The 25,796-nt window shown below is 54.2% G+C and overlaps 1 protein-coding gene across 5 annotated transcripts; it reads left to right on the forward strand.

Moving 5' to 3' along the window:
- Nucleotides 1–25,383, forward strand: SLC45A3 (solute carrier family 45 member 3). 5 transcript variants are annotated; one of them, XM_074384921.1, is made up of 6 exons: nt 1–97; nt 14,964–15,086; nt 16,965–17,366; nt 18,532–19,317; nt 19,981–20,246; nt 22,397–25,383. In XM_074384921.1, the coding sequence occupies exons 3-6, from the start codon at nt 17,195–17,197 to the stop codon at nt 22,832–22,834; spliced, it is 1,662 nt and encodes a 553-aa protein (XP_074241022.1). In that variant the 5' UTR covers nt 1–97; nt 14,964–15,086; nt 16,965–17,194; the 3' UTR covers nt 22,835–25,383. The 5 variants fall into 5 exon arrangements, with proteins under 5 accessions (XP_074241022.1, XP_039321934.1, XP_074241023.1 ...); XM_039466000.2 differs by lacking the exon at nt 14,964–15,086; XM_074384922.1 differs by lacking the exons at nt 1–97; nt 14,964–15,086 and adding an exon at nt 431–501.
- The last annotated feature ends 413 nt before the right edge of the window (nt 25,384–25,796 follow it).

A 25,796-nucleotide genomic window follows, 5' to 3' on the forward strand; every position in this document is an offset into this window, starting at 1 on the left:
TTTAAAAGCCGCCGGCTGGCGCGCGTGGGGGCAAGGAAGCGGGGGGTGACCAGCCTGCACGCGCTGGCCGCGGGTGACAGCCGCGCGCCTCGGCCAGGTAGGAGCGCGCCCCCTCCTCTCTCAGGGGTGAGGGTGCCGGCGCGGGAAAGGGAGGAGCAGTGCGCGGCCGAGCTCCGCGGTGTCGCGTGTTTTGCGCCCCGCGGGATGGGGCGGCGCGGTGTCCGTCCGGGGAGCTGCGCGCCGAGCCCCGCGCGAATCCCGGAGGAGGGCGCGTCCCACGCGCTCTGCCGGGGCGGGTGCCGAGTGCCCGGCGCCTGCACGAGTCCCCGCTGAGCGGTGCTTTCTTCCGCGGAGGGCGGGCAGGCAGGAGGTGCGGGGCGGCGGGGTGGGCGGGGAGCGGCGGGGAGCGGCCCCTCCCAGGAGCCCCGGACCGGGCCGACGGCTGGCGGACCAGCCGCTCGCTCCTGTTGCAGCCTCCCGCGTCAGACTTTTCTTTGAAAAGTTGCGTTTATTTTCTTCCCTTGTCTGGGCTTCACCGGAAAGGGGCAGGATGAGTCACTGCGGCGCGCACAGTCCGGGACCTGGGGGAGCCGGGACGGGGGAAGACTGTCGTGGCTTCGCGAGGTGCTCTGGCCCGGGCTGGGTTTCTCGAGGAAGAGTGAGAGAGTTACTAAGGGAGGGAAAGGGGACTGGGCCTTCTCGGAATTTAGACGTGGGGCGAGGCTCTGGGCACACAGTTGGGGCTGGAGTGTGTGTGTGTGTGTGTGTGTGTGACCGTGTGCCCTTTTCAGCCTCAGTTTACCCCTTTGGGGAGGGAGAAAGGCCGCTGTTTTCTCCTCGCCTCCCAGGTCTTAGATGGGGAAGCAGAGCGTTCTGCAAACGGCAAACAGGTGTGATGTGGTGGTACCTGGGCATCTGGCGCAGCTTCTCGGAGCTCTGGGCCTAGGCACACCTGCTGGAGAGCCCCAGGGACCCGCAGACTTTCTCCCGAGTGCGGGTCAGGCCTTCCAGTAGTCTCTTGCTCCCCGCAGGCACTGCAGTCCTGTCAGTTGCTCTTGCCCTTGACCTCTGAATCAGCCGCCATGCTCCTGACAGACACTCTTGACCTGCTCAGCTTTTTCCCACACCAGGGCATGTTCCTCGACCTCCTTTTTTTTTCCTAGGGGCCAGAGTTGGGGGTAGGGAGAGGTTTGGCATGGTAGGTACCTGGTGAGGACTCGCCCTTCAGCTGTTACACAGACCCGATCCCAGTGGAGCAGGGACTAAGAATAGCCCAGCTGCTGTCTTGCTGCCCTGGAGTCTGCAGCCGGGCATTGCCAATTGACCAGGGCCGAGAGTGACCCTTGCTGGGCTCCTGGAACATTTGCTTAGGGGTGGGGTTGAGGTCCTACGGGCTTCGGGCTACCTTTCCCCATCCACTTAGAAGATCTCCTTTCAGGCCAGAGACAGCCTTGGTGTGGACTCACCTGCCCGAGGCCTGGGGAACAGCCTGGCCTATGGGGTGGGAGTGGGAGTGGCAGGTCTCTGGGGCTCTCCAGCAGGCGTGCCTGGGCCTAGAGCTCTGAGAAGCTGCGCCAGATGCCCAGGTACCACCACATCACACCTGTTTGCCATTTGCAGAACTCTCTCCTTCCCCACCTAAGATCTGGGAGGTGAGGGTCTCCTTCTCCTTCAAGGTTATTCAGGGAGCCAGGAGGGCCTGGGAGGTCCAGGCTAGATGGGAAGCCTGAGGAAGCCCATACAGCAGCATATTCTAGGGGATAAGTGGGACGTCATTTGAGGTCGCAGGCCCTTCTGTTGGATCGGTCCCATTCCCTCATTCCTCCCTTATCTCCTCCCACCAGTCCTGTCGTGGAGCCAGGACTCTGTTGTTCTGAAAGTGTTCAGAAAATGAAGCTCGAGTCAGCAGGATGAGTTTGAAGATAAAAATACAGCTGTGGATGAATGTACAGCTGTGGACAGACAGGCTCCAATTTAGTGGGCGTGTGTTAGGGGGTGGTTTCCCATGTGTTCATGGAGTGTGTGGTGAACTTCCCCATCCCTCCTGGCTCCCTAAATAACCTTGAAGGAGGAAGAGGAGTAGACAACAATCCCTGATGGTCTCCTGACCCCCTTCCAGGCCACTAGGTGGTGGAGGGATAGTGGAGGCCTCCCTCCAGCTCTCCCCTTACCCAAACTGGAGCTCTTAGCCCCAGCAGGGCTGGTCGGAAGACTCAAAGTAAAGTTAACTTTAAGTACTATAATCTGGACATCACAGCCTGATAACTCAACATGATGGATAAACACCCAGATTCTCAGAAAGACAGTTTCTTGTCTTTTTTTTTTTTTTTTTTTTTTTTGAGACAGAGTTTCACTCTTGTTACCCAGGCTGGAGTGCAATGGCGCGATCTCGGCTCACCGCAACCTCCGCCTCCTGGGTTCAGGCAATTCTTCTGCCTCAGCCTCCTGAGTAGCTGGGATTACAGGCACGCGCCACCATGCCCAGCTAATTTTTTGTATTTTTAGTTGAGACGGGGTTTCACCATGTTGACCGGGATGGTCTCGATCTCTTGACCTCATGATCCACCCGCCTCGGCCTCCCAAAGTGCTGGGATTACAGGCTTGAGCCACCGCACCCGGCCTCAGAAAGACAGTTTCTATATTGGCTGCTTCACTTGCTTCACTAGCTGAGCTCCACTAGCTTGGCAAGTTACTTAAGTCCAAGCCTCAGTATCCCTGGCTGAAAAATGGGGATGATAATACCTACTATATAGCTTTGTTAAGTAGATTATGACAGATATAAAATTTATAAACATATAATTACATTATATATAAGGTCTAAAAATCATAGCTTTATTACATATTGTATATAGAGTACTAAACTGTGTGTCTGACACGTAATAAGTGCTCAATAAATGTTAGCACCAACTATATATTATATTGATCATCTGCGACTGAATGGACAGCAGTGCCTAGCCTGGGACCCTCTTCTTGGGTGTTGCTCTTAAAAAACAGAAAATAAAAACCTGCTCTAGACCTTATTTCTTTGGTAGCAAGGTCTCCTGGACTTTGGGGAGTTCGTATGAATAGTTAAGAGATTGGGCTTTGGCAAAAATGATTTGAATCTGATTTCCTCTTGCGCAAGTTATTTAAACTGTTTCAACTTCCTCCTCTGTAAAATGAGGATAGTAGTACCTATCTCAGAGTATTGCCAGGATTAAATAAGCTGATGTAGGTAAAGCTGTGAGCACAGCAGCTGCTTGTAAAAAGAGCTTGATAAATGTCAGCTGCTGTTATTTGGTGACAATAGAGCCAATCATTGTGGCTTACACTTAGAAACCAGAGTTTCTTAGCAAGGGAATTAGATCATAGATAACTATATGTAAGCCACGAAGGACATATCTGCATTTGAACTTGTGGTCCTGTGCAAAGATCACACGAGAATTGGATGACCATGTCTCTCCTCTCCTCTGCTACTGTGTGACTTGTATTTAATTCGTGCAGAAACCCCTGCCCGGCTTGCCTTCCCAGAGTGTACCCCCCAGGCTGAAAAAGGGTACCATGAATATGAATTCAGAGAAAATTCTGAGAAATTAAGAGCCTTCTATGCAAAAAGTTATTCGTTGTTATTTTTAGGAAAACTGTATAGGGAGGGTACGCTGAAGTCCTTCCTCCCCAACCCTTAGGGTGTTTTGCAGTATTCTTTGGTGTCCAGAAAAAAAAAACCCAGTCTAGCTTTCTTTGAACAGTTAGTGGCCCTGTTTGCTGGGCAGCAGGGGTGGAGACTGGAACAGTTGGTACCAGGCCCAGTGTCTTGAACACTGATGCCACTCGACTCCCAGCAATAGAGCTAGAATGTTGAGCTTTGTCCAGTGTATTAAGTGTCCCTGCTTGGGCTGGGGAGAGGGGCAGCTGGTGACAGAGCCATCACGGGATGGTCCTGATCGCTGGCCAGAACTTCCTGTTTAATCCCTTTTTTTCACTACGTGGCCTGTGTTTTCTCCTCCACGGGAAGAAATCCACAGTATTGCCACTGGCCCTGACTGACTTATGGACTCTCATGCTGCTGATGGGCCTGCATCCCCTATTGGCCTTGACTTCATTGCCTGTAAAATGGAGAGAAGATTCACCTTGCACGGTTATGGTGAGGATTAAACGTGATGTGCATATTCAGCCAAGTGCCTGCACATGCCAGGTGTTCCATAAATGTTTGTTCCTTTCCCCTTCTTTGTTACTTCTAGAGATCACTTTCTAGGGAGCTGGGACCAGCCAACAAGAAGGGATTTGGAGGCCACCTCCTGTAGTCCATAGTCCCCCAGTCACCACGGCCAGGATAGACAGGATGCCCGGCCAGAGAGGATACCCTTAGGAGCAGCCAGCCCACAACAGTAGTTCCTGTCTTTCCTCTCTGGTCGCTGTGTGCCCCGCTGCCCCCTGGCCTCGCTGATCTCGAGTGTACTTTGAGTTGGCAAATAGTGTTCAAGCTAAGAGTGCCTGGCCCATCTCTAGGGATGTGGCCATTTAGATTCCCACTCCTGGTTCCTGTCCCTAGAGAGCAGAGCACCTAGGTAGCTTGAGCGTGGCCCTGCCTGGATCCCAGGCGTACTGGTGAAATCACATCCACCACGAATCCTGATTCAGCCTTATCCATAGGCCTTCTGCTGGGTACCTACTCTTCTCAGGGCCTGTGCTCCCCGCTTTCCAGGAGCTGAAGCACTCGTGAGGAGGATGACAGGGGGGGGAAAGACTGCAAATCCGAGACTCTGAGGACTGTGGGCAGCCTCTAACCCTGGGGGTTGCCTGGTTAGAGCAGAGGGGATACTTGACGGCTCAGTTTCCAGGGGGGTGTAGAGGAGCTATGGAGGAGGTGTGAGATTTGAGCTGGGCAGGGCTCAGGTGGAGGGAGAGGCAGTCCAGGAAGGGGAAGTTGGAAGCAAAAACCAGCCCACTGCTGGTGAATTCCCTTATTTGGGGGCCCATGGAGGTGTGCTGAATCATCTAGGGACAACGCAGATAGCCAGCCCGGATTCTGAGATCAAAAACAAGTCTCATGATTTTGAGTCTGGTATTCTTTCCAGCATACCTCACTGGGGACAGGCCAAAAGGAGGGGAGGGAGTGGTGAGAAGTCCCAGGCTCCAAGGGCCTTACTTTACAGATATATACCCTTTTCTGCTGTTGGGACTCAGGAAATGATACCCCAAAGTGAAAGCCTCAGGCAAGTTTCTGTCTCACCTCCTGTCCCTCATCCCTCATTCTTTCCCGAGGCAGGCCAAAGCGAATCCCCCTTTTCCAAGGCAGGTCGTAGAAACCAGAACCCTTCTCCCCAAAGCCAGCCATATAATCTAAAAATATTACTCCTTCTCCTGCCTTTCTGTGTAAGAACTGGTCATAAAGAAATTATCTGACCTGTCTTGTGTGATAGTAGGTCATAAGGCCCTTATTGCAGAGGGGTCCTACCCCATTCCTGGGAGGAAGAAATCCTGTCACAGAGAGGCCGAGAAGAATCTGGATAGGCCTTGCTGGGTTTCACCACTCAGTCTATTAGCTCATACCCTTGTTGTCTGATCACATTTCTGCATCCTGTTTGTGCTTTCTTAAACCTAAGCATAAAAATGGATACATAGGCTGGGCACAGTGACTCATGCCTGTAATCCCAGCACTTTGGGAGGCTGAGGCAGGTGGATCACCTGAGGTTAGGAGTTCAAGACCAGCCTGGCCAACATGGTGAAACCCTGTCTCTACTAAAAACATAAAAATTAGTCGGGTGTGGTGACACATGCCTATAGTCCCAGCTATTCAGGAGGCTGAGGCAGGATGATCACTCAAATCTGGGAGGCGGAGGTTGCAGTGAGCTGAGATTGCGCCACTGCACTCCAGCCTGGGCAACAGAACAAGAACAAGACCTAGTCTCAAAAAAAAAAAAAAAAAAAAAAAAAAAGATAACTTTATCCTGGGTCTTTGGGTTTTCATTTCTAAAGGCTCTTGTGTCATATGAAACTGTGATCAAATAAATTTGTATGCTTTTCTTTCTCTTTTTTCTTGGAGACAGTGTCAATTTTGAGATGGCATCTTGCTCTGTTGCCCAGGCTGGAGTGCAGTGGCGCAATCTTGGCTCACTGCGACCTCCGCCTCCCAGGTTAAAGTGATTCTCATGCCTCAGCCTCCTGAATAGCTGGGATTACAGACACGTGCCACCACACCCAGCTAATTTTTTTTGTGTTTTTTACTAGAGACAGGGTTTCACCATACTGGCCAGGCTGGTCTCGAACTCCTGATCTCAAGTGATCCACCCACCTTATCCTCCCAAAGTGCTGGTATTACAGGCATGAGCCATTGTGCCCGGCCTGATATACTTTTGTTATAGAGGTGTCAGTTCTGACCCTTATGATGGGGAGGAAAAGGGATCCTTCCTACCCATGCTCCTACATTGTGTAGTACCTACCTGCTTATCCTTCAAGGCTAAGCAACATGGCCATTCCCTCTAGGAAGCCCTGGAAGAACTGCATGTGCCCCCACCTTCAGTCCCCCACCGCTGTGGACTTATGTCTTCACACTTGTGCCACCTCATTGCACACCGATTGCATTTTATTGCATTTTATCCCTTTTGCCAAAGGGAGCTGCGATCAGTTGTTTCCGTGTCCCCAGCACCTTCACAGCGGGTTTACGCACAATTGAGGCTCTGTGGTGTTGGGTGGGTGGGTGGATTTCAGTGCTGTTTGATGTTCCCTTAGGGGAGGTTAGATTGTGTGCACTGAGGTATACTTCCAAGTGTCAGCAAGCTTGGGATCCTGAATTCTGAAAATGAGTTCTTTGGGGCCCCACTCTTTCCTTGCTCACCACGGAGTAAGTGTTTTTGAGAACACACTTGCAGAGAACTGAGTCTGACTTGGAGCCCTCTGGTTATAAATGTGACCAATGACATCCTCTAGGACTCAGGTCTCATAAAGGCTTACTGGCCACTGTATTTGAAACCCTCGAGGAGGGACATGGCAGGGCTGGAACCAGCACCGTGGTCTGACTTTAGGTCCAGGGCGCTGCTCATCTGTAGGTCTGCTCAGATCCTCAGTGTCCTGGCCTCTTTCCTGTATACCTCACCTCTTAAGGGATGCCAGGCTAAAGGGGAAGACCACGATTGGCTGTACATGGATGGGGAGAGCTTTCTGGCTGGCTGACTGGGAGGGTTCAAGTTCAATTGGAGGAAGGCCATTCAGGCTTCTCTTTGCAGGGGCTGTAGGAAAAGGCAGGATGGGGGAAGGGAACTTCCGAGTGGCCTGGGCACTGTGCCAAGCTCCCTCTTCCCCTCCCGTGTTCTTCTTCCCCTACCTTGGACCAAGGAATTTCTTCGTATTGCCCCGCCTTGTAGGGAAGCATTTATTGTGGCCCAAGGAGAGAATTCAGTTACTAATTTCTGCCAGGAACAGAGTCCAACTCTGGGAAGGACTAGGAAAGAGGGCATTGTGCCCCCAGATGTCCTGGTTACTTGGCTCAGTTTCAGGTGACTGCTGACCCTTGGCCCTCTGTTGGTACTTGAGAGTGTTTGGGCAGATAAGAATGGGGTAAATGCAGCCGGGGCACGCTTCTCCACCTGCTTCCCCTTGACTCATTTGTGGGAGGCCAGGAAAGTCCAAATACAAAGTAGGGATTTTGTATTCCTGTTATGAAAGTGAATGCCTTCCTTAGTGCCATGTAGCCTCATCAGTGAGCCCTGGCGGGTACCTGCCTGTGAAAAGCACCTACGGGGGAAGGGGATGCATGTGAGATCGCCTGGCTGCACAGATGGAAAGAACCTTTGGCATTCTCCAGATGAGCTCTCATTTTACAGGTGCAGAAACTGAGTCCCAGAGAGGGGAGATGGCTTGTCTAGGCGACACAGCTATAAAAACAAGTTGTTGAAACAGGACTGCCCTCTCTTGGCTCCCCGTTCAGAGCACCTTTCCGCATTTTCCAGTGGTTAGAATTGTCTGCTCAACCACTTTTTATTTGTGCAGCCTTGGCATGTTACGTTGTGAGCTGCTCATCCTTGAATATGAATATTAAATACTTCCCTTGGATTTGGAGTGTATGAATTGTATGAGTTATTAGAGAGAAGGTACAGTATATCAAGTACCTAGCACACGCCAGACGCCTCTGAGGCAGTTAGTAGGGACCGGCCACCGTGTTCATTTTCCCTGTGTGTGGAAATCACACTGTCTCTTAACTATGGGATCTTTGTCCCACCTTCCACCTCCCGGCTCAGCCTTCCTCCAGCAGGCAGGTCTGTTGCAGTGACCTCTCCTCACCTGCTGGGGCCAGCACCTGGGGAGGCAGTTACATTCTTGGCATTCCTCTTGCTGCTAGGGGCTGAAAGAGGCGCTAGTGCAGTGGGGGAGGCACGTGGATGAGAGGGGAATATGAAAACCGAGAAGAAAGTGTAGTTGGTCTCCCCTAACCACGGCTGCTCCTGTTTGGGAATGAGAAAGCCCTTCCTCCTTGAGGAGACAATCAAAGAAGTGGCCACCAGAAACTTTCATATCCTGTATCTCAAGCACGTTCTACATCTACGAAGTTGATGTGTTTTTTTTTGTTTGTTTGTTTTGAGATGGAGTATCGGTCTGTTGACAAGGCTGGAGTGCAGTGGCACGATCTCGGCTCACCGCAACCTCCACCTCCCAGGTTCAAGCAGTTCTCCTGTCTCAGCCTCCTGAGTAGCTGGGCTTACAGGTGCCTGCCACCATACCCAGCTAATTTTTTGTATTTTTAGTAGAGATGGGGTTTCACCACGTTGGCCAGGGTGGTCTTGATATCTTGACCTTGTGATCCACTTGCCCTGGCCTCCGAAAGTGCTGGGATTACAGGCGTGAGCCACCTCACCCGGCAAAGTTGGTGGTATTAATCTAAGTTTCCGTGCCTGTAAAATGGGTATACTAATTGTACCCACCTCATCACATCACTGGAAGACCAAGACTCGCGGCAGAGCGCCTGGCATGTGTTATAACCTCAGTGTTGGCTGCCATTGTGCATTTTGTTTCCTGTTTTCTGTTTCTTGTTTTTTTGTTTGTTTTTGAGACAGAGTCGCCCTGTTGCCCAGGCTGGAGTGCAGTGGCATGATCTCTGTTCACCGTAACCTCGGCCTCCTGATTTCAGGCGATTCTCATGCCTCATCCTCCCGAGTAGTAGCTGGGATTACAGGCGTGCACCACTATGCCCGGGCCTGGCTAATTTTTATATTGTTGGTAGAGATGGGGGTTTCACGATTTTGGCCAGGTTGGTATAGAACTTTCTGACCTCAGGCGATTCGCCCTCATCAGCCTCCCAAAGTGCTGGGATTACAGGCGTGAGCCACCACACCCGGCCTGCTATCTTTCGTTGTCAATGAGGAAACAGTCTTGGGGAGGTCAAGTTACAGGCTCATGCAGTTATAATACGTGGTGGAGCTGGCATGCAAACCCAGGTCAGGCAGACTCCCAAACCCAGGTGACCCTGCAGAGTCTGCCAGGGTTTGGGGACGTCAGGACTCAGAAGGTTGTGGTCCCTTGGATGGAAGAGGGCTCCAGGTTGAAGAGCACTGCTGGTCCTGGCTTGGAGGGCATGCCCAGTGTGACCTTGGGTTGCGGCTTTTCTCAGTGTGGTTGGGAGGCCCAGGTACCTAGAGTCAGAATGTGTGCCTATATTGACTGTCACCATGGGATTGCCAGGTGATCCCTGGCAGGGTCCCCGTGCTTCAGCCTCAGCTTAGGCTGTCCAGGACTGACTGGCCAAGGTGAGGGTCAGGCCAGCCCCAGAATCCCTGTCACTGGGTAGGAGAGGGGAGGGGAGAGCAGTGCTGGTTCCAGGGACTGCCCCTCTGTCCCTTCCCCTCTGTCCCTTCCCCTCTGTCCCTTCCCCTCTGTCCCTTCCCCTCTGTCCCGTCCCCTGTCCCTTCCCCTCTGTCCCTTCCCCTCTGTCCCTTCCCCTCTGTCCCTTCCCCTCTGTCCCGTCCCCTGTCCCTTCCCCTCTGTCCCTTCCCCTCTGTCCCGTCCCCTCTGTCCCGTCCCCTCTGTCCCTTCCCCTCTGTCCCTTCCCCTCTGTCCCGTCCCCTGTCCCTTCCCCTCTGTCCCTTCCCCTCTGTCCCTTCCCCTCTGTCCCTTCCCCTCTGTCCCTTCCCCTCCCCTTCCCCCAATCTCCTCTGGCATTTGTTTCCTTTCCAGAGCTGGACTGGGGCTCTCAGACAGGGCAACAAAAGCCACTCTCCACCACGCCACTGCCACCTGTTGGGTTTTCACACATTGGGGGTTGTGGGGGGAGGGAGCCGTTGCCCTTTTCCCAGTGTCTGTGGTGTGCCCCCTCTGCCCCCCTAGGGCCTGGGATTCTCTTTGCTGCCCGATGTGACAGGCTCAGGAGCCAGAGGGGGTGGGGGCCCGCAGCAGCTGGAAGGGGAATTGAGTGGGAAGGGGCCGGCGCTGGCAGCCGGAGAGAGTTTGATGGATTACTCTGCAGGCCGAGAGGTTTCTCCCTAATCCCCCTTTGTGTCCCGGCCTGCAGCCCCCTCACCCTCTCTGACAAGCTGCTAAGCAGAAGGCTTCCAGTCCCGCTGAAGAAAAGGCAGCTCAGCAGGGCGAACTCTAAATCCCTGGCCTCTGGGCCCTAGGGGAGGCAGGCACCAGGGAGCAAGTCCAGGGTGCGGCTGGGGTCCCCCTTCCCACTGCCGGCACTTATTCTTTCTTCAGAGTCCCTGAGGTCGGGAGGCTTCATTCTGAGTGGGGTCCTCAGGTGCCCCTGGGAGCCCTGCGAGATCGTGGGCCTCCGCTCTTTCTGAAAATCACTGTTTTTTTTTTTTTTTTTTTTTTTTCTAGGGCGGGGTTGGGGAAAGCAGAGACCCTCACTGCTTTGGAAATATTTGGTCCCGGAGAATTAGACTGAGTGGGTTGGGAGTCACCAAAGCCATGGCTGTCTAACGCCATGTACCTCCTGCCATCTCCCCAGCAGCCCAGGCACACAGCACCCTTCACAAAGGGGATCTATCCTGATAGGGAGCTCATTGCCTCACTAGAATGCCCGCTTCCAGGTTTCCTGGCTGGGGTGCCCCCAAGGCTCCTATGGAGCTGCTGTGAGGGTGGGGCTCATGTGGGGAGTGCAGTGTGCCAGGTTGCATTAGGTAAGGTGACAGCCTTGGTCCCCTCGGACTGGCGCTAGTGAGGGGCGGGTAACGGGAATGTGGCCTGGGGAACCCTCAGACCCCAGAGGTCCACTCCCTACCCCCAAGCTAGAGGACCCTGGAGAGCTCAGTTTGGAGCAAGGCCCTGGGGTAGCCCCTTTCCCAGCCATCGCACCGATCTGGGGCAGGGCAGCCTTGGTGGGGTGTGTGTCCAGGAGGTTGGCCCAGGGTGACCCCACCCGCTTGCCTCAGCTGAGTCATTATTCCTCGTGCCTCGCCAGCCCCCAGTTTCCCCTTCTGCAGGGAGGGCTGCAGAGTGGCTGTGAAGGGGAGCGGAGCTGCTTCTGAGGAGCCTGGGAGAAAGCAGTGGGTCTTTGTGACTGTGCAGGGAAGACGCAGGGTCGCCTAGCCTGTGGGGTCAGGGTGGGGGCTGCAGCCGTTTGATGTGCCTGGGTGGGGTTTGATGCTGGCCTGCATAAAGAGGCCTTAGAATTGCTGCCTGACACAGGCCCGGGGCGGGGGCTACCCCAGCCTGGGCTTCCACTGGCCTCTGTCTGTCTGCGGAGGGAATCTGCTCCCCCAGCTCTGCTCCCCCAGCTCCACCTCAGCCATGCAGGGTGGCAGGAACCCCTTTGAAAGGCCTCAAAGGCCTCTTTATCCATCCCCCTCTGACCCTCCCTTCCCTGAGGGAGCTACCAGGGAGTGGGCTCGGGTCAGCTTTCCTCCTCCTCTGCCACTCTGTCTTCTGTATTTTGGACAAAGTTCAGGCCAAGTTTGTTCCTGTTGCTGAGTTTCATTTCCCCCAAACTCCCTGCTCAGAGTCCGGTCTGAATGGGGGCTTTCCAATCCAGGAGGGTTTATCTGGCCACTCACCACCTTTGAGCCCGTAGGATTTGCTCCCTCTGGAGTTGGGCCTGGAAAGTCCTTGGTGTGTGGGGACCACCTGGGAGGAGGAGGACCTAAGCCCTCACCTTTGCTTCTACTGCCTCCCCTTGCTTTCAGCCATTCATTCATTATGGTAAACATTTCCCTGTTCCTTTTCTTGCTGGGGCCCTGGGGGTGCCACATATTGGGATGCATCGAGACATGTATCTCCCAGCGCCTGGAGAGGGGCAGTGAGGATCCAGGTTCACTGACCTTGCTCAGGGCCCTTGGCCTGTCTGGGTTTTGATTCTGTTCCCCCAAGGATGAGGAAGGGTGGCCTGGGGCAGAGCTCCACAAAGGTTCCCAGAGGCCTTGGGTATTCTCCAGCTTTCCTGCTGTCTTGCCATCGCTAGGTACAGAGAGGAGGGGAGATAGTTGGAACTTGAGAGGGACTTGTCCTAGAAGGCTGCCTCCTGTTCCTTGCCTTTCCGAGAGGTCAGCCCCTCCACGTCCCTCCTCTCCCTGCCCACTCCTTGCCAGGTGAATGCTGTGAGGCTGGCTCTTCTGGTTGATCTTGTCTTTGCCAGGCAAAGTGTTCCAGGAGTAGTGGGGCAGGAGGATTTTCGTCAGAAGCATCTCCAGGACTGGAGGGTGTAGGGGAGAATTGGACCCTGTCCTCAGGAGGACCTGGGAGTTCCCCAGACTTGGGGCAGGAGGCGGGGTTCCAACACTGATCTGTCACTTGCATGCTTTGGCAAGAAACTTGCCCTGGGGCTGCTGATGGGAGTGGTGGCCGGGAAAGGGGTACTGAAAGACTTCTTGTTCTCTGACCTCCCTGAACCTGAGAACTGAGAGAGCCTGGGATCCTCTGTGCTCCAGGGAAGAAGGCCCTGGAGGGCATGGTGAGCAGCTGGACTTGGAGCTCAAGAGTCCTCTATGGTGTCCTTAGCCCGAAGGCCCTGGAGTGGGGATGAAGTAATAGGGGCCGGGGCACGGGAATGGATGCAAGGATGAGAAAAGGGAGCTTTGGAGGCAGCGTGTGCTTACGGGGTTGGAACTCCTCAGGCAATTCTGGGCTGGGCAGAGTCAAGTCTGGAGGTAGCAAGAGTACTCTGGACCCCCTGGGCAGAGTAGAACTCAAAAGAGGGAGGACGGGCCCTGCAACCAAAGAATAGTGGGGTACTTGGAACTGCTGCCTTCCTAGTCAACTCCTTTCCCCACCTGGCCCAAGCCCTAGTTACCAGGTAAAGAATCTCTAGGTAAGGGTTGGGAGGCATTGGAGAAAGGCACCCCAGGAATGGGAAGCCTACTGATGAGCTTCCTGGGCTGCAGGAGGATCGGGGGTATTCTTCTCCTTACCCCTTTGTGTCTTTTTTCCCATGTGGGCTAAGAAGGATCCTGCTCATTCCTGGGGGGCCTGGGAACTGGATTAAGGGAGGGGCAAGGCAGGTGGGGTGATTAATCGTTGCTGGAGAGCTGCGGTTTATTTTTGTTTTTTTAATTTTTTAGACACCAGGTCTCACTCTGTTCCCCAGGCTGGAAAACAGTTGCATGATCATAGCTCATTTGCAGCCTGGAATGCCTGGGCTCAGGAGAGCCTCCCACCTCAGCCTCCTGAGGCGCTAGGATTATAGGTGCATGTCACCATGCCCAGCTACTTTTATTTTTATTTTATTTTTTTTTTTTTTGAGATGGAGTTTTGCTCTTGTTACCCAGGCTGGAGTGCAATGGCGCGATCTCGGCTCACCGCAACCTCCGCCTCCTGGGTTCAGGCAATTCTCCTGCCTCAGCCTCCTGAGTAGCTGGGATTATAGGCACGCGCCACCATGCCCAGCTAATTTTTTGTATTTTTAGTAGAGACGGGGTTTCAACATGTTGACCAGGTTGGTCTCGATCTCTTGACCTTGTGATCCACCCGCCTCGGCCTCCCAAAGTGCTGGGATTACAGGCTTGAGCCACCGCGCCCGGCCTTTATTTTTTATTTTATTTTATTTATTTTTTTGAGATAGCATCTTGCTGTCGCCCAGGCTGAGTGGAGTGGCCTGATGTCGGCTCACTGCAACTTCCACCTACCAGATTCAAACAGTTCTCCTGCCTCAGCCTCCTGAGTATCTGGGATTACAGGTACACAGTACCAGGTCCAGCTAATTTTTGTTATTTTTGGTAGAGATAGGGTTTCACCATGTTGGCCAGGCTGGTCTCGAACCTCCTGACCTCAGGTAATCTGCCCACCTCAGCCTCTCAAAGTGCTGGGATTACAAGCATGAGCCACTGTACCTGGCCTATTTATTTTTATTTTTGTAGAAAGAAGGTCTTGCTATGTTGCCCAGGCTGTTCTTAAGCTCCTGGCCTCAAGCTATATAACTCCAGCCTCCCAAAGTGCTGGGATTACCAATGTGAGCCACTGTGCCTGGCCTGAAATTTATTTTAAAAAATAGGGAGCAGCTGGGACTTGGAGAATGGGTGCTGCAGGTTATGGGCGAGGCTGGGTCTAACGAAGTCTCTGTTTGCTCAGGGAGGACCTGGTTTCCTGAAAGCCCGGAGCAGGCTAGCATTCAGGGCCCTCCCAGAACAAGAGTGGGGAGTGGAAGGGGCTGGAATCCCTTGGCCACAGAACCCTTCCCTTTAGGCTGGGCGGCACTGCCTCTTGGTCTCTGTGCTGTTTCCTGCTTTCCTTCTTGGGGGCACCGTGGAAATGCAGCAACAAGGGGCTCAAGTTGAACCTACAACAGCTCAGCTAAGACTAGCGACTGGCCTTCCACCTTCCTTTTGGAGATAGCGGGGGGCAGTATTTTACAGGCTTCCTCATGCCGCCTCCATAGGAGGCCCTGTGCCCCATCCCAAAGCAGAAATCTGAGCAGGATTTAGGGGAGGAGGCTTCTGTTGCCCAGCCTTATCTCAATTCCCTTCCTTCATGATCTGCCAGCTGCAAAGCCCCTGAAGGTGGTGATGGAGTGAACAGACCTTACCCAGGACTGATAGCCGTTTGATTTTTTTTTTTTTAAGACAGTGTCCCCCTCTGTCACCCAGACCTGGAGGACAGTGTTACGATCACTGCTTACTGCAGCCTCGACCTCCCAGACTCAAGCAATCCTCCCACCTCAGCCTCTTGAGTAGTTGAGACCACAGGTGCGTACTACCATGCCTGGCTAATTTTTAATTTCTCTGTAGAGACGGGGTTTTGCTGTGTTGCCCAGGCTGGTCTCAAACTCGTGGGCTCAAGCGATCCGCCTGCCTTGACCTCTCGAAGTCCTGGGATTACAGGCGTGAGCCACCACACCCGGCCCTGTCTGATTTCTCTGTGGCACAGCTCAGAGTACCACAACACGCTTTGTAACATGCAAGGCCCCATGGGGCTTAGTATAATGTGAAAATGTAAGAGAAGTTGAAGCGCCTTTTATTATGAGGTGCTGAGATTGGAGGAGGGCATGAGTGGGGGCTGTGGGTGGTTTCTGGTGGAGGAGACGAGCCAGGCCCTCAGCCACTGTGGTCCTTGCACCGGAGCAGCTGCCCTTCAGTAGCATTCATGGGACTGAACTGGGGAGGAGAAGGAAGGTGCTCCAGCCAGGAGTGCCAGGAAGCTCTGTCCCCTTCCTCTGTTTTGGGATGGATAACCGATAAGGAGCCTCCTGCCTTTCCTCACCAAGGCTCCCCCTCTGTAGTACCTACTCTTGAGGCCTGGCCTGGTTCCCTCTATTGTAGTCACTTCTTCTTTTTTCTTTTTTTTCTGAGATGGAGTCTTGCTCTGTTGACAAGGCTGGAGTGTAGCGGTACAATCTTGGCTCACTACAACCTCCGCTTCCCAGGTTGAAACAGTTCTCCTCTCTCAACCTCCCGAGTAGCTGGGATTTTAGATGCCTGCCACCATGCCCAGCTAATTTTTGTATATTTAGTAGAGATGAGGTTTCACCATGTTGGCTAGGCTGGTCTTGAACTCCTGACCTTAGGTGATCTGCCCACCTCCGCCTCTCAAAGTGCTGGGATTACAGGCATGCACCACCAATCCCAGCTGTTCATAGTCACTTCTAAGCAGAGGAGACTGCACTGTGTGTACTGTCAGGAAGCAAGAGTTGGAGGCCACTTGCTTGGTAGGGCAGGTACAGGACGGTTCTCTCTGCACAGGAGGCAGAGCTAGTAGGAAAGGGTGTGAGGCTTCTCTGCTGAAAATTTAAGGAGCATAGACAAATTCCTTTCTCTGCCATTTAAGGAGCTCAGAGAGGCTGTCCTGGAAGTGGCTGGGCATGCTGCCAGCTCGGGGAGGTCACTGGTATCATTACAGGTGTTGCCAGGTGGTATGGTTTCATGCCCCTGTGAGCTAGAAGCTGGGGACGGCTCCACTCTCCCATGACAGCTGGACAGCCATGTGTGGGCTTGTTTCTTCCCCATGAACGTTGAACTCAGGGAGAATCTCAAGGGAGAAATGTTCAGGCCTGGGCTCATCCCACGGAGCCTTCTCTAAAACTCCAGCGCAACACAGCCTCTCCTCCCCTTTCCCTTCATTCCGGTCGTTGCGGGTAGGTGTTGTGGTGCAGTCTGGCTCCTGGCCAGGCGGTGCGGAATAGGATGTGTTACTCTTAACAAGAGGGAGTTGAACAGCCCAGGTTTGGGGAGTAGAAAGAGAAAAGCAAACATCCAGGCCTGGCACGGGGTCTCCAGGGGCACCTTGATAGCTGGGCCTGCAACTAAAAATTCAGTTCGTTTGATTTCTGCCCTCCTCCAATACTAGCAGGCAGAGGCAATTGTAGATTTTTCAAAAACAGAATAACCGACACCTGTTTGGCTCTGGAGTGTGCTGAGGCCTAAAAAATCATATTTGCCTTATTAATTATGTCAGCCTTAGGCTAATATTAACATGCATTTCCTGGCTGGGCAGCAGGGGGTGGCACCTCGGTGGAGGCCCAATCGCCAGCCTGTGAATGATCAGGATCCAGACAATTTAGAGCAAATCTGGAGACCTGGCTCCCAGGACCAACACCCGATGTGCTTGTGATTGCCCCGCCCTTCTAGGATCTGAGTGATGAGATGTGTCCCCGCTGAGGTGCCCCACAGCAGCAGGTGTCCAGCATGGGCTGAGAAGCTGGACCGGCACCAAAGGGCTGGCGGAAATGGGCGTCTGGCTGACTCCTAGGCAGTTGGTGGCAGCAAGGAGAAGAGGCCGCGGCTTCTGGAGCAGAGCTGAGACGAAGCAGTTCTGGAGGGCTTGAACGGCCCCCTGAGCCCTACCCGCCTGGCCCACCATGGTCCAGAGGCTGGGGGTGAGCCGCCTGCTGCGGCACCGGAAAGCCCAGCTCCTGCTGGTCAACCTGCTAACCTTTGGCCTGGAGGTGTGTTTGGCCGCAGGCATCACCTATGTGCCACCTCTGCTGCTGGAAGTGGGCGTGGAGGAGAAGTTCATGACCATGGTGCTGGGTGAGTCACTACGGCCCTCCTTCCTTCCTGCTCCTGATGCAGGACAGGAGTGCCTCTCCCCCGGGAGCTGCTTGGAGGGAGAGGTGGTCTGCTGGGTAGGCAGTGCTGGGCAGGAGGATGACTGTGGGCTGAGGGGGCACACCAAGAGAAAGAAGAGAATACCAAGGACATACCCCAGTCGCCCGTGGCTCCCTGGTCCTCAGTGGCTGGCTCATAGGAGACACTGCAGAAATGCTCCTCACCTTTGGCTAGCCCTTTTATAACCTATTACCTCATGTAATGCTTACAGCCACCATTTGAGGTAGTCCGTTTTACAGAGAGGGAAGCAGAGGCTTTTAAGAGGTTAGGTAAGCATTAGCCAAGGCTGAATAGCAGCTCAGTAGTAGAGCTGATACTCCATCAAGGTCTCCCAGCCAGGGCTTGCTCTTACCCCTAGGACAAGGGGTGGGCTCCTGACTCTGCAGATAAATTCTACAAAAGCCACAGAAGGCAAGTAGCCACCATTGTGTGACAACCCCTCACCCCCAGGGAGAGGGGTCCCTGTGAGGACTGCAGGCTCTGGAGTCACACTGCCTGTTGAAACGCTGTCTCTTACCCTCCCTAGTTCTGTGCCTTTGTATAGGTATCACTTCTTAGTTGCTCTACGCCCCAGTCTGTCCATCTGAAAATGGGGGCATCTGGCCAGGTGCAGTGGCTCACGCCTAATCACAGCACTTTGGGAGGCCTAGGCGGGCGGATCGCCTGAGGTTGGGAGTTCAAGACCAGCCTGACCAACATGGAGAAACCCTGTCTCTACTAAAAATACAAAATTAGCCAGGCGTAGCGGCAGGCATCTGTAGTCCCAGCTACTCAGGAGACTGAGGCAGGAGAATCGCTTGAACCCGGGAGGCGGAGGTTGCAGTGAGCCAAGATCGCACCATTGCACTCCAGCCTGGGCAACAAGAGTGAAACTTTGCCTCAAGAAAAAAAAAGAAAGAAAGAAAGAAAGAAAATGGGGGCATCGGTAATACCCGGGTATGTTAGGAGGGGTAAATCACAGCACCCTGTGAAGATGCAGCGTCTAGTACAGAATGTCATTTCCCAGCTTCTCACGGAGCTTGTTTCTCCTTCCCCTTGCCCTTTAGTAGTCCCAGCCATTGACTCATACCGCTTCCCCTTCTTGCAGGCATTGGTCCAGTGCTGGGCCTGGTCTCTGTCCCGCTCCTAGGCTCAGCCAGTGACCACTGGCGCGGACGCTATGGCCGGCGGCGGCCCTTCATCTGGGCGCTGTCCTTGGGCATCCTGCTGAGCCTCTTTGTCATCCCGAGGGCCGGCTGGCTGGCAGGGCTGCTGTGCCCGGATCCCAGGCCTCTGGAGTTGGCACTGCTTATCCTGGGTGTGGGGCTGCTGGACTTCTGCGGCCAGGTGTGCTTCACCCCACTGGAGGCCCTGCTCTCTGACCTATTCCGGGACCCGGACCACTGTCGCCAGGCCTACTCCGTCTATGCCTTCATGATCAGTCTTGGGGGCTGCCTGGGCTACCTCCTGCCTGCCATTGACTGGGATACCAGTGCCCTGGCCCCCTACCTGGGCACCCAGGAGGAGTGCCTCTTTGGCCTGCTCACTCTCATCTTCCTCACCTGCGTAGCAGCCACACTGCTGGTGGCAGAAGAGGCAGCGCTGGGCCCAGCCGAGCCCACAGAAGCACTGTCAGCCCCCTCCCTGCCGCCTCGCTGCTGTCCGTGCCGGGCCCACCTGGCTTTCCGGAACCTGGGCGCCCTGCTTCCCCATCTGCACCAGCTGTGCTGCCGCATGCCCCGCACGCTGCGCCGGCTCTTCGTGGCTGAGCTGTGCAGCTGGATGGCACTCATGACCTTCACGCTGTTTTACACGGATTTCGTGGGTGAGGGGCTGTACCAGGGCGTGCCCCGAGCTGAGCCGGGCACTGAGGCCCGGAGACACTATGATGAAGGTAAGGCTGCGGAGCCTGGTACCAGAGCGGACACTCGGAGCTGCGTCAGGGCTGGTTCTTCTCCATCCTGGCCCCGACCTCTCCGTCAGGAAAGCAGGGATGGACCCCGTCTGCATACACAGCTCCTCATGGGTGTGGAAAAGCTCTGCCCGCAGTTTCAGGAGGGCCTCCAGCGGCTCTAGGGGTTTGATCAGAGTCATTGCCCGAATTTGGCCGAAGGAAAGGCGGAGCTTGTTCAAAGTCTAGAGGGAGTGGAGGAGTCAAGGCTGGATTTCAGACCTGCCTGGCTGCAGCCACAGTGTGCCCTCTGCTCCCCCGATGATGTTCCACATAATCTCACCAGCACCTTCCAGTTCAAACGTCCTAGAAGCATCTTGAAGCCTATTCCCAACTACCTTTGGGTTGCCTCTCGCCCTCATGTCCCCACAGCTGACTCCCAGTCAACCTTTAGACCACTTCCTCTGCCTTTAGCAAGTGGCTTTGGCCACATCCTCTGAGGGTCAGTGGAAGACCCTAGCCTCCCATGGCTCCAGGTAGAAAGGGGAAGGGCACTGGGGAGCGAGGCAGGTCCACAGCAGGTGCCTGTGGCCCCGCATTCTCATCTCCCCCGAGACTGCACGTGCCCTTCCCCGCCAGGCGCTGATAGCCTCTCTTCCTCTCCAGGTGTTCGGATGGGCAGTCTGGGGCTCTTCCTGCAGTGTGCCATCTCCCTGGTCTTCTCTCTGGTCATGGACCGGCTGGTGCAGCGATTTGGCACCCGTGCAGTCTATCTGGCCAGTGTGGCAGCTTTTCCTGTGGCTGCCGGTGCCACGTGCCTGTCCCACAGTGTGGCCGTGGTGACGGCTTCAGCTGCCCTCACCGGGTTCACCTTCTCAGCCCTGCAGATTCTGCCCTACACACTGGCCTCCCTCTACCACCGGGAGAAGCAGGTACTCATTGGCTGGTGGGCAGTCGGGGTGGAGGAGTGGTCTGGGTTTTGGGGAGGCTGCCTAGCCCAGAGCCTGGTATTGGCAAGCAACTTTGGAGACGCCTTCTTTGGATCAGAGAGGCAGCTCATCCTAGTGCCAGGGCCAGAGGCTTGGGCTGCAGAAGAAGAGTGTAGATTAGATTCTGGGAATGACTTCCTGGGGTCAGGACTATGAAGCACTTGAATAGGTGATTGCAGGAAATGCAAAATCCGTCACTGGGAATCCCAAAGAGACAGGCCACCAGGAGCCCTAGGCTTCTAGGCTGGCTGTTCCATGAAGACGCAGGGGCTGGATCAGGTGACCCCTGGCCCATGCAGCCTCAGCAGATGGGAGTGGGACTGGTCTGGCCTTAGCAACACCTCTTTTTTCAGGGAGCGGCAACCTGGCTTAGCCTGTGTCCTGCTCTGGTCTCTGAGATGGGGCAGGCTCCTTCCTGCCCCTTTTCTTTCCAGCTGACTCTTCTTTTCTGTCTAACGCCCTTTTCTTTTCCTGCCTCCCTCCTTTGCCTCCATCCTCTTGCACTTCCCCAGATGTACACCTAACCCACTCACTCGGACGCTGTGTAAGCTGGGGGGACCTCCTCCGTGGTCAGCCCCACACTAAACCCCAGGCGTCCCCTGCCTTGGGAAGCCACCTAACCCAGGCAGCGTGGTCACCCTAGTCCCCTCCACTGACCTCACTGAGCTACAACCCTGGGGGCTGGACTCTGCCTTGAGGGGCATGAAGTTGGGGTGTCCCAAGGAAGGAAGAGATACAGGCCTGCTCTCACAGCTCCCGGACTGTGGGGAAGACATGCCCCTGCGCCTCGTAGCAGTTGAGGAGCAGTAGGGAAGTTCGAAGCTGGGAGGCTGGTTAACTGAGTAGGTCGCTGCAGGGAGGGAGGTCTGGAGGGGAGGGGCTCAGGTTTTGGTTGGGGGCGCCTGGTTCCTGAGACTCCTGTTAGCCCACTGATAACCTTCAGCCTCTCTTCTGATTGCCTGGGCTGGGGACAGGGGGCTGGCATCAGCAGCCAGGCCTGAGTGCGTGCTGGCTGTGCCAGGGAACGTTCTGGAGCTAGCCGTCATCTCCAGATGGAGGAGCGTTGTCTGTCCTCGGAATCACTCCAGACTCCAGCCTCATGGACATTCCTGGGGTGGCCGACAGGGAGAAGTCCTGGAGGCCCCTTCCTAACAGCAGTTGATGGCGGGCCCGGCACTGCATGCTGTCTCCTGTTCCTTTGCCCACTTGTTGCGCTGCATGGTGAGCCGCAGGCTTCCCTGGTACCAGGTTTGAGTGCTGCCATGGCTCCTAGCTCGCAAATGCAGCCAACCCAACTCTTCTGGCCTGGAGATAGCGTTGGCTAAGTCCTGGCCTTGTCCTTAAGTAGGAGGCTCTGGGCCACCGAGGGCAGGGGCTAAGGGGATGGTGCTCGACCAGTCACCCTGATCTAAGGCAGACAGCGGGAAGGAAATGAGAAGCCTTCAGCATTAGCACAGCTGGGGCCGGGGGAGGTGGGAAGAGGGGCATTTCTCCTGCTTGGGGTCTACCGGATTCTCCCTGCCCCGAGGTTGGGGACAGGGACCTCATGACAGGGCAGCGACTTCAGTGGCATCTGGGACCCCAGAGAGGCAGAGCTTCTATGCACAGGGTAATGAGGATTCCGATGACGAAGCAGAGGGCAGACAGGAAGGAAGAAGGTTAGGACAGCCGCGTGGGGTGCGGGCCGTCGGGGCCCTGCCTTGGCTCTTCTCTTCTGTTTCTCTCTTCCCACCGTCTTCATTCTCCCTGTGTCTTTTCCTTACCTTGGCGCTCCGTTCTCTTTCTGACCTGCGGTATTGGGTTTGTCTGCCTCTTACCTGTTCTAAGACGCTAGAGGAGACCTAGACTTCGGGGTTCAGACTCGTCCCTGCCCTGCCCCGTTACCCTTCTCCCATTCCTGAGGAAGGGTCCTGTCCAGACCCAGACCAAGTAGGGTCTCCGTCTTCTCTCCTGCTCCTGATTTTCATGAAGTCTCATTACCTGTGTTTTTCCAGCCCCTGGGATGGAGGCGAGGGTTTGTTCTCACATCTGGGGGATCCTAGTGCTGGGTACACACCTGTCCCCTTCCTCTTTTCTTCACCCTTCCGCCTCAGGTGTTCCTGCCCAAATACCGAGGGGACGCCGGAGGCGCCGGCAGTGAGGACAGCCTGATGACCAGCTTCCTGCCAGGCCCGAAGCCTGGAGCTCCCTTCCCCAATGGACACGTGGGTGCTGGAGGCAGTAGTCTGCTCCCACCTTCACCTTCGCTCTGCGGGGCCTCTGCCTGTGACGTCTCTGTGCGCGTGGTGGTGGGTGAGCCCGCTGAGGCCAGGGTGGTTCCAGGCCGGGGCATCTGCCTGGACCTTGCCATCCTGGATAGTGCCTTCCTGCTGTCCCAGGTGGCCCCGTCCCTGTTCATGGGTTCCATTGTCCAACTCAGCCAGTCTGTCACTGCCTACATGGTGTCTGCCGCAGGCCTGGGTCTGGTCGCCATTTACTTTGCTACACAGGTAGTATTTGACAAGAACGACTTGGCCAAATACTCAGTGTAGAATACTTCCAGCACATTGGGGTGGAGGGCCTGCCTCACTGGGTCCCAGCTCCCTACTCCTGTTAGCCCCATCGGGGGGCTGCTGAGCTGGCCACCAGTTTCTGTTGCTGCCAAAGTCGTGTGGCTCTCTGCTGCCACCCTGTGGCGCTGAGGTGTGTAGCTGCACAGCTGGGGGCTGAGGCTTCCCTGTTCTCCTCTTCCCAGTCTCTAGGGCTGCCAGACTGGAGACCTTCCAAGTGGGTTTCAGTCTGGACCTCTACAGGGAGGCCAGAAGGGCAGGGCATTTGATTCACTCCATACACTGGAATGCGGGGACTCTGCGGATGGATTACCCAGGCTCAGGGTTAACAGCTAGCCTCCTGGTTGAGACATACCTAGAGAAGGGTTTCGGGAGCTGAATAAACTCAGCCACCTGGTCTCCCACCTCCAAGCCCCCTTAACTTGCAGGTTCATTTAACGTAGCTCTTGCGTGGGAGTTTCTAGGATGAAACACTCCTCCGTGGGATTTGAAAGTATGAAAGTCATTTGCAGGGGAAGAGTACTGAGGGTCAGTACACAAGAACTGTGTCTCCTCAGTCCACAGCACTGCCTTTTTGCTGATTCCCCCCCACCGCAACAACAACTCTCACCTTGGCCTGTTGGTCCCTCTGTTGCCATCATAGGGCCATGGGCATTTAAATGTTTAACTTATTTATTTAACGAAGTAGAAGGGAATCCATTGCTAGCTTTTCTGTGTTGGTGTCTAAGATTTGGGTAGGGTGGGATCCCCAGCAATCAGGTCCCCTGAGATAGCTGGGCATTGGGCTGATTGTTGCCAGAATCTTCTGGGGTCTGGCCCCCCAAAATGCCTAAGCCAGGACCTTGGAAATTCTACTGTTCCAACTGATATTCCAAATGCTGTTACCCAAGGTTAGGGTTTTGAAGGAAGGTGGAGTGTGGGGCTTCAGGTCTCAGCAGCTTCCCTAACCATCCCTCTTCTCTTGGCCCAGCCTGGTTCCCCTGACTTCCTCTCCCCTCTACTCTTTCTAGGACTGGGCTGATTTTTTTTTTTTTTTTTTTAAAAAGACAGAGTCTTGCTCTGTTGTCCAGGCTGGAGTGCAGTGGTGTGATCTCAGCTCACTACAACCTCCACCTCCCAGGTTCAAGTGATTCTCCTGCCTCAGCCTCCCGAGTAGCTGAGACTACAGGTGTGTGCCACCATGCCTGGCTAATTTTTATATTTTTAGTAGAGACGGGATTTCACTATGTTGCCCAGGCTGGTCTCGAACTCCTGACCTCATTATCCACCAACCTCAGCCGCCCAAAGTGCTGAGATTATAGGTGTGAGCCACCACACCTGGCCTGGGACTAGGCTGATGAAGGCACTACCTGAAACTTCCCCCACCCCCAGCTTTCCCCACTGGCTCCACAAACCTGTTTGGAGCTATTGCAGGACCAGAAGCACAAAGTGTGGTTTCCCAAGCCTTTGTCCATCTCAGCCCCCAGAGTATATCTGGGGAATCTCACAGAGAAACTCAGGACCACCCCCTGCCTGAGCTAAGGAGGTCTTATCTCTCAGGGGATTTAAGTGCCGTTTGCAATAATGTCGTCTTATTTATTTAGCGGAGTAAATATTTTATACTGTATGTGAGCAATCAGAGTATAATGTTTATGGTGATAAAATTAAAGGCTTTCTTACATGTTTATTGGCATGTGTTTCTTTTATGAGGGGGAAAGACCAGATCTTTGTACAATATTAACTCTCAGTTCAGGGGATCCTTTGGCTTTTGGCAGCTTCACTTCCCAGTGGCCACCAGCAGGTGGAGGCATAGACCAGCACTCCTTTTGTCAATTGCCAATTGGGTGGGGCTGTGCTGCACCTTGGATTGGGGGATATAGGAGTTGGGGAGAGGGAATCAGGAAGAATCTGGAATGTGGGACAATGGTGATAATTTCCTTCTAAAAGACCCGATAGTAGGGCTGGCCATGGTGGCACAGCTGTGATCCCAACACTTTGGGAGGCTGAGGCACGTGGATCACGTGAGGTCAAGAGTTCAAGACCAGCCTAGCCAACATGGTGAAACCCTAAAAATATATTCTGCTAAAAATGTATTTTAGAATATAAATATGTATAAATAAATATGTATTATATATTTTAGTAGAATATATATACTCTACTAAAAATATAAAAATTTAGCCGGGTGCCGGGCACGGTGGCTCAAGCCTGTAATCCCAACACTTTGGGAGGCCGAGGCGGGTGGATCACGAGGTCAAGAGATTGAGACCATCCTGGTCAACACGGTGAAACCCCATCTCTACTAAAAAATACAAAAAGTTAGCTAGGCATGGTGGCACGTGCCTGTAATCCAGCTACTCAGGAGGCCGAGGCAGGAGAATTGCCTGAACCCAGGAGGCGGAGGTTTCGGTGAGCCGAGATCGCACCATTGCACTCCAGCCTGGGTAACAAGAGCGAAACTCCGTCTCAAAAAAAAAAAAAAAAAAATTTAGCCCGGTGTGGTGGCACGTGCCTGTAATCCCAGCTACTTGGGAGGCTGAGGCAGGAGAATCACTTGAACCTGGGAGGTGGAGGTTGCAGTGAGCCGAGATCGCACCACTGCACTCCAGCCTGGTGACAGAGCCAGACTCCATATCAAAAAATAAAAATTTAAAAAATTTAAAAATAGGACAGGTGTGGTGGCTCACACCTGTAATCCCAGCACTTTGGGAGGCCAAGGTGGGTGAATCACCTGAGGTCGGAAGTTCAAGACTAGCCTGATCAACATGGAGAAATCCTGTCTCTACTAAAAATACAAAGTAGCCAGGCATGTTGGTGCATGCTTATAATCCCAGCTTCTTGGGAGGCTGAGGCAGGAGAATCGCTTGAATCCGGAAGGCAGAGGTTGTGCTAAGCTGAGATCGTGCCATTGCACTCCAGCCTGAGCAACAAGAGTGAAACTCTGTCTCAAAAAAATAAATAAATAAAA

This window comes from Saimiri boliviensis, chromosome 14, assembly GCF_048565385.1.
Source record: "Saimiri boliviensis isolate mSaiBol1 chromosome 14, mSaiBol1.pri, whole genome shotgun sequence".
NCBI classification, from domain to species: domain Eukaryota; kingdom Metazoa; phylum Chordata; class Mammalia; order Primates; family Cebidae; genus Saimiri; species Saimiri boliviensis.